This window comes from Zerene cesonia, chromosome 17 (assembly GCF_012273895.1).
Source record: "Zerene cesonia ecotype Mississippi chromosome 17, Zerene_cesonia_1.1, whole genome shotgun sequence".
NCBI lineage: Eukaryota > Metazoa > Arthropoda > Insecta > Lepidoptera > Pieridae > Zerene > Zerene cesonia.
Genome location: NC_052118.1, coordinates 3,663,916 through 3,677,614, shown reverse-complemented (window position 1 = coordinate 3,677,614; position 13,699 = coordinate 3,663,916). Strand labels below are relative to the sequence as shown.

General features: G+C 33.4%; 1 protein-coding gene across 1 annotated transcript in view; it reads right to left on the bottom strand.

Moving 5' to 3' along the window:
- Window positions 1-440: 440 nt before the first annotated feature.
- Window positions 441-13,699, bottom strand: part of LOC119833259 (monocarboxylate transporter 9) — a 20,666-nt gene continuing 7,407 nt past the window's right edge. Inside the window, exons 2-9 of the mRNA XM_038357226.1 lie at window positions 11,481-11,617; window positions 9,045-9,315; window positions 6,244-6,527; window positions 5,440-5,793; window positions 4,720-4,930; window positions 4,201-4,356; window positions 3,442-3,633; window positions 441-2,615 (exon numbers count right to left, since the gene is read on the bottom strand). Of these exons, the coding sequence (XP_038213154.1) occupies window positions 2,479-2,615; window positions 3,442-3,633; window positions 4,201-4,356; window positions 4,720-4,930; window positions 5,440-5,793; window positions 6,244-6,527; window positions 9,045-9,315; window positions 11,481-11,594 (1,719 nt within the window). The 5' untranslated portion in view covers window positions 11,595-11,617 and the 3' untranslated portion in view covers window positions 441-2,478. The remainder of the gene's footprint in view (window positions 2,616-3,441; window positions 3,634-4,200; window positions 4,357-4,719; window positions 4,931-5,439; window positions 5,794-6,243; window positions 6,528-9,044; window positions 9,316-11,480; window positions 11,618-13,699) is intronic.

Sequence of the window (13,699 nt, the reverse complement as noted above, 5' to 3'; positions counted from 1 at the left end):
AATACAAATTAAAATTGCATTATCATCTTCAATCGTATCATATCAAATGCATGTCATAAATAACTCTTTCTTCAATAATCCATACGGAAAATTGTCATCGATACAATAAGTACGTGAATAACAATATATATGTAACATTCTATAAAAACAATGTTTGTCAATGATTTGTATTTTAATAAAAGTTAACAAGCACACCAATTACGAAGCAAACAAACCTGAAACGAAAAATAATAAGTTTCCACATATTAATACGAATATAGAACATAGAGCGATGCATATTTCAGCGCATTGTCGTTCAGTTTATATGAAACAAACTAAAAATAAAACTATTATATGAGCCGAATTTGTTAATCAAACCGACACACTAAAACAAAGTATAAACAAGATTAGCGTGGAAACATTAGACACTTATTTTAGACATAGAATTCAGAAACAACGTTAAAATACACTCTCGTTTTTTACATGTCCATACATACACTCTTTCAGGGATACAATTTGAAAAGGACAAATGCAATGCATTTAAATAATATGATTAATGCTATAAAAATATATAATATACTTTTTTCACACATTCCACATTTAATCATTTCTATTTATACGTTTAAAAACGTTACCTTACTACTAATTTCATTTCAGTTCCTTTCACATAATATAAACATTGGCACATACATTTCAATAATTGAGTTTTTAATTTGCTTAGGGCAAATTAATAGTCTCGTCATGACCAAAAGTAACAAATTCAACAAAAATTAAGGTTTAAATTAATTTACTATCGCTTGTTTTGTGCAGTGAGCTCGATTGAAACGAATTTTATCCAATTCTGCCTTTGAAGACACTGCAGAATTTTTAAACCAATGTCTACTAAGCATCAATCAAAATTAGTTCGGCCAGGGAAGACAGAACGCATACCTAATGCGTCATATATATAAATTCATACAAACAACATAAAACATCGATTATAAAACATTTTGTTAAATTGATTATACACATAGAACTTTATAACAATCTCACTTTGAATATAGTATCAATCTAAAAATAACTGTTTTAAAGCGTCATAACGTAATGTCATAACATTTAATAAAAGCACTGGTCTTAGAATAAAAAATATAGTCATACAAAAATGATTCGATTAAAAATATGTATAAAAATGGAACAAACCATAAGCGAACGTCCGTCATCACAAATTTATTTAACCATTTCAACAATAAAAAAAAACTTATAGTCCAACAAGCTTTCGCGTCCAACAGACGTGAAGAAAAATGTATCGTAAAAAAAATGTATAGACAAATCTTTAAAAAAATGTGGCAGCAAACATCATTGACGCAGCTTTCGCGCTATAATTACTATGCAATATTCATTTACTATAAGTTTTTTTACGGTTCAAGATTATGCTCTATGTCAATGAAATAGGATGCATCTAAAACGCTAGATCGATAAACCTTTCCAAACTACAAACAGTCATCTAAAAATACAATCATTAAAAGAACTACGAAGGTTAAAAGGTTTTCTAAAATTTTTAAACATATATATGTTAATTTGAACATTACTACGAAAGTTTAGTTTAAAATACAAACTCCATTGTTTCGCTTATTTTTTTTTAAATACTCTAAAAATGGTAGACATTGTTCACACTGGGACCCTCGACATTTCTACAACTTGGTATTTCAAGTCTACCAAAATCTACTACCCCTATATAAGTACGAAGATTATTTTTTGTTTCGCAAGATTACTAAATATAAATAGGATATAAAAGTAAGAATATATTTAGCACAAAATTATTACACATTTAGTTGCGTTTACTACTAAAAGAAGGCTCAATATTTTGATAAAAGTGGGGTGAGATTTAATAATTTTCAGAGCCTATACATACTAGGACAACATTTTCCATTACCACCAAAATATTTGACTTTTCACTTTTATTTTTATACAAATATAAATAATAAGAAGTCATTAAGAAAAAGTTTAGAGAGACTAATTTTATCATGAGTAAGGACAGTATAGAATATAAAAATTACTTGTCTTTTAAATTTGTACCCTTAACATTGGCATATACATAAATATAAAATATGTCTATTTAGCAAAGATTGGAGACCTACTTAAGAAATGTGTGGAAAATATTTGTGCATATACCTTCAATTAAACAATAAATAGTCAGACCTAAACTATTCCATTCCCCAGTCATATCAAAATAAAATCTTTAAAATCTAGCATTTACGTCGCTTGTCATCTTGACGAGAGTCAGTATTGTTAATGAATTTTAAATAATCACCGAACAAACCATTAAGTATCAAACTAAGTACTGCTGTAACCTGACAGTAGGCAGAAATAAAATTACTTGCTACTTAACGTACATAGCCAACAAACAAATTGCCTCCAAAACAACATGAAGTACATACAACAATATAAAAACAAATTCGTACATAATATTTCCGTAGATTTGCCATACGAAATTTCACCTAATACCGTACCGTATAAGTACTATATTTGTACGACTTTACGCCGCCGCGTTAGATTGTACGCGTACTCGACGCCCCACACGAGTACGCACGACATTATCAAACAGTTCTGTACGTGTATGCATATTGAGAAACTGTTCGTGTAATCTCTTACGTAACCTGCAAAATTCAAACGAAAATTATGATTATTCAAAATTGTTCATGTGATAAGTTTAAATTGATGCAATCTTCAATGAACAAAAATTGCCGATAGAAATCTCAATAGAAAAGGCCTTGTACAATACAATTAATATGGATTTAATACATATGTATAAGAGAGAAGTTATTGACTCTTTATTGAACGATACAGAGAAAAAAAACTTTACAAATATTTATTTACTAAAGAAAAATCACACAAATAAGTGTCTGGAATTGGACTGCAGATACAAAATCATGAGTCGTGCAATAACGCAACAGCTGCATAGTTTCATTGTGACAGGTTCGTAATTAGATTTTAAAAGTGGTCTCATTCAGTAATGATTTAAAAAATGTATTATGTACCGCGTTACCAAAAACTTAGTGAATAACAAAATTATGACACCCGAATTATTTTCATCTCAATTGTATAAATGCATGTTGGGTCTACTCCTAGAATGTTACAAACGAAATGAACACCGCCAAAAACTCGAACATAATAAATATTGTGAACATTTGTTACCAGTTTTGTGAACCAAATAAAATAAAAAATTTAATATGGATTTACAATTTTTTTTTTTTTTTGCCTGGCATAATCCTACTCCTTACTAGTCCTACTGATGTGTGTGTGTGTTTGTTGCTCTTTCATGCAAAAACTACTGAACCGATTGCAATGAAATTTGGTACGTAGATAGCTGAACTGCTGGAATAACATATAGGCAACTTCTTATCCCGATATTCCTACGGGATACGGCCTAACGCGGGTGAAACCGCAGGGCGCAGCTAATGAGATAATATTTTTCCAACTCACCAATAAGCGGTCCAATGAGCACAACGAGCACGCCCTTGCTGACCATGTGCAGACCGAACGCAGCTGGCAGCTTCTCAAGGGGGCAGTACTCGGATATCGTTAGAGTGAAGTTGCTCAAGCACATGCCACGGAAGAACCCACATATCGACAGCCAGATCATTAGCGGCACCCATTCGGATTGCTCGGCTAGCACTGGAATTTGATATTGCCTAGTTACAACGCATAGTAATAGTAGTCCTACTAATATTATAAATGCGAAAGTTTGTAAGGATGTGTGTGAGTTTGTTGCTCTTTCACGCAAAAACTACTGAACCGATTGCAATTAAATTTGGGACGTAGACAGCTGGACCACTGGAATAACATATAGGCTTTTTACCCCGATATTCCTACGGACTTACGGACTTACGCGGGGGAAACCGCGGAGCGCAGCTAGTAATATCTATGTTTTTTCGATTTGATCAGTATTAGGGCATTAATTGTGGACATTTTTTGTTCGAAATCTCTATATGTATCCGGTCGCGTGGGATCAAATTCAGCCCGTATTTAGAAAATTAAGTTTAGCATTGTTGACGCAACATATTCATGAATCAGTTGCCGCATAAAACTGTTTCTTTTCATCCTTAGAATAGATAATTATTTCATAAGTAAAATTATAATTTTGTGCATTATTACTTTTATTTCTTGTTCTGTCAAATATTTCACGAACATTGTCACTAACGCGACCTTGTATTCTATGAATAGACTATTTCGTAAACAAACCTGATCGTGTAGCCGCCAAAAAGAATGAAGACACAAAGAATATCATCTTCTTCGATATCGTGGTTCTGTCGAATATCGGGGGCAACACCAATCTAACTCCAATATCCGTGATGGCGGTCATAGAGAGGCAAAAAGCCGTGTCATTCATATTATAACCTAAAAAGAATAAACATACTTAGAAAAGATTGCATGGTTTTAAATAATAATACTGAACTAAATATTCATCTGACTATCATATGTATATATACAAACGGATTTTGAAAAAGTTCTGTTGTTTTGATTATAAAATTTTTAGATAAAAGAGGAGATATGGGGTATAAAAATATATTTGGAGAACGGGTAAAATGACATGAATGAAACAATTAAGAATTATTATTATACTAGATACTCGCCCCGGCTCTACCCAGATATCAAAAGATTTTTTTTACTTCTTTTTTTCGAAAAACATCCTTATGTCACAGCAGGGTAAAAATTTGAAACTATATAATATAATTGAACTAACAACTGTATGTACTTTACCTAAACTCCTAATAAAGAAAGGCGTCAACATACGAAACTGCAACTCCCCAGCCCAAAACAAGGAGAGTCCAAGTAAAAGGTTTAGAAAAGACCAGTCTTTTAGTAAATCTAAATCCATGAGAGCTATGAACTTTCTTATAAAACTCTTCTTCTTTTCTTCGGGTTCACTTTTCTTTATAGCTTTCATTTGAAGCGCGTCTTCGTCTGCTGTCTGAAATAAATTTATAACCAATTATTTCAACCCCCACACTAAATTCAATATAATTAGTACTAAAAGAAACCTTGTTATTATTTGGAAGTTAACCGCGTTAAAAACTATTTGATCACTTTACGCTTATAAATGTAAGACATCAGTGGTTGGAGAAGGCGTATGCCTAAAGGCATATTGAACTACGAGACATTTTGAACAAATTGTATAATCACTACATAGTATAAAACAAAGTCGCTTTCTCTGTCCCTACGTCCCTATGTATGTTTAAATCTTTAATACTACGCAACGGATTTTGATGAGGTTTTTTAAATAGATAGAATAGTTCAAGAAGAAGGTTTATATGTACAACATCTATTAAACTACTCATACGCGCGAAACCGCGGGCAAAAACTAGTATACTATAATTGTAAATTCTCTCATTTCAGAGTTAATGGGCTTATTTGAACACATCAGCAATTTGTATATATACCTATCCATACATCCTCCAATACGCAACAAAGCATACTCACATCAAGATACAGCTGAAAGTAGCTACCCGTAAAGTCCATATTGGATATGTTAGATATCACAGACACTTTCCTCTTCCTGGCCGCTTCGCTAATACTACCGCTGGACTTGACCATCGGCATGGCCGCCAAAGACGCAGCCGTTGTTAGTCCGTGGTTCTGCTTGGACCTCTCGAACTCTTGCAGAGGCTTGTCACACGTCTTCGCTCGCGGCAAGCCCACGGTTCGAACTGACGGGTGGTTCATATTGCAATGGGACCGTTGCGTGGTCAGTTTCGGCATCGGGTGACTAACCAGCGGATTGATTTCAAATTTGTCTTCCTCTTCTTCGTCGCTTTCGTGGATACACTCCATTTCCTGGAATATTTCCTAGATATTGAGTCGAAATAAACTAAGAATTAATGAATTTAATTAAAAAGAAAAAAAGAAAACACGCTTTATTGATAAAATCATCTTAATTCACTTACTATTCAATCCTAGCGATCCTAATCAGGATAATAAAATAAACTCGTGATATTATTGTATCGTTGCCGACCCTTGCTATGCTTAGTACATAATTTGAATTAAATCTGACCGTTTAAAGTGAGTTAAAATCGAATCGAAAGTAGTCGGTTACATAAAAACATACAGGTGAACATACAGGTGCTATAAGCGTGTTAATAATAACTTTTTACTGTAAAAACATTTCGGACATCACAAATATCAGATTGTTTAGTCTACCACAAATCCAAATGACAATTCATGTTATCCACATTTTACTTTGAACCAGGACATTTCCTATCTCAAGATTTCGCCACATTCTCTAACCTTCACTGGTTGCAGTTCACAATCCACCGGTTCCTCCTTAAGATGCTGTTCCACTGGTTGTAATAGAGTCGATCCCAATACTGCGTGGAACGCCAGCGCTCCCAATATAACCACCGTCCATCTGAACCCGTATTCACCGAGCAGCAGTTTCACCAGTTGCGGCATAACCATCAGACCGAAGCCAGTACCCGCCATAGATAAACCAACCGCCTGGCCGCGCTTTTTCGAGAAATAATGATTTAAGGATACGAAGGAAGACGATGATGCTAAACCTACTCCGAACCCTGAAATGGAGGTAAAGAAAATCATGAATTCGATTTATTGTTTTTCTATCTGAAGTATCATAAAATAAAGAATAGTAAATTTCTGCTTAAATGTGATAGTGACATTTATAATAGCACGATCGGGAGAGAACCTGTGTAATATGATTTATATTTGAAAAATTGGAATTGGAATTGAAAATAAAAACATAAAATAACTTAAATAATATACTATAAGACTTAAATTTTCTAAAATATTACAACAGCTTCCGACATTCGGTTCCATTACACAACGTTTATTCCGTTAACGTGGATTGATTGTTATCTAAAATTATATAAAACGGAGCATTCATATCCTTTATATAACAATTAGTTTAATTTCCTAATACAACAATATTTTATGTAATGGTGAGGTTTTTTTACCGTTATTTTCATTATAAATCTTACTAGTTCCAATAACATATGTATCAAACTGCTATTTGTTAGAATTTTATCTCTATTTTTACATAAATGTAATGTATGTATGTAAGAATAGAGATAATCCTACTAGCTGTATCCCACGGTGTCACTCGTGCGGTACCCGGGTAACAAGTAGCCTATGGGCCAATCCATCTTATGATCTCTGTACCAAATTTCATGCAGATACGATAAGCTGTTCTGGCGTGAAAGAGTAGCAAACATCCATCCATACAACCATCTATACTTACAAACTTTTGCGTTTATAATATTAGTTGGAAATAGAAAATTAATAATTAATAAAAGAAGGCGGTTGCCTTCAGATTCACAGAGCTAGACCAATTAAAGAATCATAAAAATCGGTTCACTCAATGAAAATTTATGAGGTAACAAACACAAAAATAATACAGTCGAATTAATAACCTTTTATGTAGTAATAAATAGTATCCATCATCCTAGATGACACAGCACATTTTATTATCATTGCAAATCATTTTAGTATTTATTTATAACCTATATGAGTTATCTTTATCCCCACAATATAATATGCATTATATACAACTATAAGCTATCATCATTATTATTAGAGCATCGATACACCTCGAGTGTATTTAATAGGTGCAGTAAACCTGTATCATCATATTCATAGAAGTTAATGTAGTATGGAAAATTTCAGAAAACAATACGATAAATGCGAAATTCAAATGAGTAATACAAGCAGAATCCTTACAATAAACAATTACGTTTTCCCAGAACTGTCTGTGTGATTAAACGTTCATCATTATATGGGCATCTCTTCAAATACTCTATGCTCTATCTAATAATAATAATAATAGATAATCTTGTTGGTGAGTCACGCAAAAATAATTAAAATCTATTTTAGTCTTTAATCCTACTATCCTACTAACCTACTAATATTATAAATGCGAAAGTTTGTGAGGATGTGTGTATGCTTGTGACTCTTTCACGCAAAAACAACTGAACCGATTGCAATGAAATTTGGTACGTAGATAGCTGGACAACTGGAATAACACATAGGCAACTTTTTATCACGATATTCCTACGGGATACAGACTTACGCTGGGGACAGGTCACAAACTAAACAATAAAGGTTATTTAGTTATACAGTCGGAATGGAAACACTAATATAATAAATGTCAAAGTTTCTGCGGATGGATGGATGTGTGTATGTATGTGTATTTGACTTTTTCACGCGAAAATCAATAAACGGATTTTAATGATACTTGACAGTGATGATATGTACCTACACATGAGCTAAAGAAAATAAAACTATTAAATAATTGTAATAACTCATTAAATATACACGTAATATGGTTTAAGCATATTTTTATAATTAATAGTTATCATTCCACGTGTATAAATAATTAATTAATGCATTCATTTTTACGATAGTAATGAAATTTTTTGTGGTTATCTTTGATTATATAACATTTATTGTTATTTATTCCATTTAAATAGCTCAAAGTTCTATGAAAAAATTTATAAGAAGTGTCATTCGTTCAATTAACAAAGGCACATTGCATCACTTATCGGTCGGGTTCAGTGGTCAAACTGGCCTGTTACGAAGTTATCAGCGCCACAAAGCATACTGACGAATTATTGTTCTATGATTCATACGGTATCCACAATGCATTAAGCAGTGGTACTTTTGAAATTTTCGGTTTTGTGCTGTGTGAAGGAGACATTTTAATATCCATTACAGCAGCAGGCTCTCCCGGCTACACTCGGATCGTGTTTATTTATTACTATTATGCTCTTAAGTTATTATCCCAATCCAAACGGAGATAAATCCAACAATCAAAATCAAATCATTAGAATTCTTGAGCTATAAGTTGTAAAACGAAACGACTTTCATTTCATATCATAATTTGATAAATATAGAGATTCTACGATATTAGAACAAATAAAAATAATCAATATTTATCTAGTATAGAACTAGTGACACGTTAACTAGATAAGTAACAAACGTGTAATCGGATCCAATGTGAATGAACCTAAAGTATGCACGGATCACACACTTTATTTGCCGCCTCGATTACTCTAAACAATGAACAATAAACTCACCGCCAAGTATACTGTATGTAGCTAATATATGCGCCATACTGTTCGCCGGCGCGGTGAAGAGGAGACCAAGGGCGCATATCGTCGAGCCGACGAAGCACACCTTTCTGTATGAGAAGGTTTTGATGACGGGGCCCACGAAGAAACCGGAGAAGTTCACGACTGAGTCGAGTGTACTGGCGATCACCGCCGCCCCCGTCGTGTGGACCCCGAGATCGTCTAACAGATCCTTGAATAGCAAACCGAACGATGGCTCGAGTGAACGCGTGGAAAACTGAAAAACAAATTCGGCGGGTTAGATAGACGTGCTGACGTCATAACCCCATTAGTAAATTGAGCAAAAACGACATTTCGAAAGGTTGACGTCACGATTGTGTCCATTGCTATCGAATCACGATGTTTTGCTGTGCTTATGGCATTGTTATCAATAATGTGTGGCACGACTACGGTTACCGATGATAAACAATGTTGTTATACAAATTTGATTGTAACGCAAATACGCCGATTTGTATTTCGCCGATATAAAACTGAAATTTAATACGTCTATAAAAGTAAATGTCTCAAGTTATATCAGGCAAAACAAATCAAATTTGTATAATATGGATAGCCTTGCATAAAGATCACGAAAGCGTCTAACAATCACGAGGTAAAAGCAAATCACTAATTATGTTAATGACGTCGATCTTGTGCCGCTGGATATTTCATTAAACACAATTTGCTAATTCGCTGCAATGACCTAAATAATTAAGGTATAAGATAGTGTATTTACAATGTACTTGTAACCGATGTTCCCAAAAAGGCAGGAGTTTCTTAATTCGACTGTACTTTTCTTTCTTTTTTTATTTATTACTCGATAACTCATTGCATTTCCGATCTATTATCGTAATGTATTGGTGTATTGTAGGAAATTGATGTCATTTCATCCCATTTAGAATCTGGAGCGGTACCTTAGTCGCCAGGAATGTCGGTAACCTTTTCTACGCGTTTTTATTAGCTTTGTATGTTTGTATGTAACCGACGTCTTAAGATTCGATTTTGATCCATTTTTAGCGGACAGATTTATTTTAACTTAATGCACATCACATCAAGGATTGGATAACAATTTGATGAGTGAAGCGATTTTTTTAGTTTTTTGGAACTATAATTGTCATTCTTTAAAAAGATATTAAGTAGCAACTGATCCGTATCTTATCGAAAGTACATATAAATGTATTCTAGCGAGTAGAGATTACGCATATAAGCGATCACATAGATAAACATGCACTACTCCGGCCGCAATTGTTGAACATGTGACTTATAATTGTGAGATGCAGTATCATTGCCTAACGCACGAACATTGTTGTCGACGAGTTCATCGAGTTCACTTAGATATGCGTTTTGAAATATTGTTATCGGGCCACAGCAGAGTGATTTACGATAATACACACGAATACCAGACATGATATTCACTTTGTGGATGACTACCATCGTAGACAAGACTTATTGCTAAATATTTTATCGAAATATTTAATCGAAACATTAGCAGTATTGTCACCTTCAACCAAAGAAGCATCAAACTATTCAACTGTATAATATAAGCATATATAGTTTGTATATATTATTATTCCACTCGTTAAATAAATCGATATACATCGATGAATATCTAATTACGTATGCCGCTCTGCATACAAAACATTAGCATCATAAAGAAACTAAGCAGCGTCTCAAACACTCTTATATTGTACCTTTTACGGGACTAAAGACCTAATTATTCACATTATTGCTAGAAGACCATTATGTGATAATGCAATAACAATACTGTATTTCTAAACAATCCTTGAGAACGAAACGCTAAAAGACTGTAGCCATGGCGCGGAATACATTTCACAAATTATAATGATAGCTACAAAAGTTAGAACTAAACTTTGCTTTCTTTACATACATAGAGTATGTAAGGAAACTCACTTATTAATACTTTGCCTGTGTGGTTAAGGAAAAAATAGACAGACTCGGGATTTTCGTCGCAGAATTCCCATTCTCGTGAGATTTTCGGTGTAATAAATAACTTATGTTCTTTCTAGTGAGTGACATATGTACCAAATTTCATCCCTATACGACCCCCCAGACTATACAAGTATAAGTACTAGGTAAATTTAATAGGTAGTATCTTACTACGAAAAAAAAAAACTTTATGTGGGATAGGTTTCGACACGAGCGTCGGAGAACGTACCGAACAAATGGATTGCCGACTTTAAATTGGAAAAGGATTAAGTAAGCATTGGCAAAAGGAAGGAAGGAAGGCTGTGGTGATCGCTTACTATCAGGCGACCAACACCATCACAGTTACTCGCTATGACACAAAAAATAACTAAGACAAAGATACTTGGTTAGATGTATGGATGGAAGATGTCGCTCTCTCAATTAGGAAGATCTATATAAAATTTAGAACATGACACTTACATTAACTAAGCTCACTCCCAGACACACCATCCACGCCCAGCCACCGTCCGGTGCGACCTTCCGCGTCGCTGGCTGCACTTTCTTCTCAAAACCTTTGCTCTTCTCCACCGTCATTTTGCTAATTGTCACCTACGAACCTGCAACGTTGGTAAATTTTTTTTTATGTACATACACATTATATTATTGTAATTTAGTTGGATTTTGTAAATATTTAATAACAGGAATAAGATGTTTAAATCTATTTGCAAACAAATAGCATGGCAAGTATTGAATTACCTTGGATAACTGTTTAAGGCAAATTGTGTAATCATGAATTCCTTATTAATTTACAACCTACATATCTTAACCTACATAAAGCAAAATCTTTATGACATTTAAAACTACGACTTATTACCAAGTGTTACATGTGGGTTTGATGGAAAATTTTAAGCTATAAAACTCAAGGCACTCACAAGCTAGAAAACCTTAATTCGCCTATAATATTATGTTATACCAATTAGGTATTCGCATTATTTTCAAATTGGTCTCTTTTGGATAAACATAAGTATAATGTTTTAGCATATTTTATTGTTAAAAGTAAATAAGGCTGGAAACATATGATTAACTATGTCTAATTTATATTATCTTGCCCTATAGAATTAATTTTTAATTTAAAATAACGTGCAATCGCTTAAGCCGTATCGATCCATTGTGTTTCATTTAAACGGCACATTTCAACAGTAGTTTAGATACAGCCGCCGGTTGACGCTAACAACTGCTTTATCGGAACTTATCATCGTTGTTATGATTTGCTGGCAGCCGGCACGCTTTAAGCCTATAAATACCGTCGACAGTCAGTATACACGAGTAGGTCTAGAGAAAATCACGCAAGCACCACGTGTCCGCAATAGAACCAAGCCGGTAACCACGTGCGTATTCGCGAGGTCACTGTTAATCCGAAAGCGGCATAACGTTTCGTACTTCGTTCCAAGAGCAATGACTTTGATTTTTTTATAGCATCAAGAAAATGAACTCTTGCTCAAATAATGGTTCTTGGTGTTTGACACATATATATGAATGTTTCCGAAATTGTTTCTTTTTTACTGTCAAAATCCTACTAATATTATAAATGTGAAAGTTTGTAAGGATGACTGTGTGTTTGTTGCTCTTTCACGCAAAAACTACTGAACCGATCGCAATGAAATTTCGTACGTAGATATCTGGACAACTAACATCGACTACTTTTTGTCCCGATATTCCTACGGGATTCGGACTTACGCGGGTGAAACCGCGGGGCACAGCTAGTATTTTATAACTTGTACACTTAAAAATTTATAGGAGATTCAGATAAAATCCCTGTACTATTTTTACGATTGCAATGTTCAATATCAACCACGAGTGTACTGTTAGTGCTTGACATCGATTACAATAAATGAACTTTAAACAGCTAACGACAATAATACAATATTTTAAGATTACCTATATATGTAAAAATACCAATAAAATAAATACGAGAATGCCAGTACGTCTAGTTTTACCGTATTTAATCGTTACCTACTGATTAAACAATAAAATGCAGTTGAAAAATTTCAAATTCATTGATCACGTAGGTGCATATATGTAATGGTTTAATTCTAGTTAATTTTTCATCAAATAATCAATAATCGTTGTGTTCCTTTTTTTTTAATTAGACTCTCAAGATTATAACAAAGAAAAATATGTACTATTAAATGAAAATATACGCTGTTCCAATGTGATACATATAAACGTTAATTTAAAATGGATAAAGATAATCTGATGCTATCGCTTGTTTATAGAACAAACTCCTATATTAGAATATTTACAATAGGACAAAAAGTTGCCGAAACTAGATTTGAAACTAGTTTTTCTGCTTAGTTTTTATCTTATTCACAAAAAATAATAAACTTACTAGTTGATAAAATACAAAACTTAGTTTAACTTTATGTGATCTATATATTTTTACTATGGAGAAATTACAAATAAACACAACAATTACAATTTTCCTTCATATTTATTCTTATCACCGGATCTTCAAAGTACTTAAGTAAATATGTTTTAAGACATAATGCCGTGTGCAGATGGATGAAAACGTCCAAAAACATCAATAAAGCGTCAACTGAATACATACAAACAAATTTTTCGTAATACATATACTTAGTCTGGCCATAAATACTGTTACACTTAATTATAAAAAAATATTACATTTGAATTTCGAATCT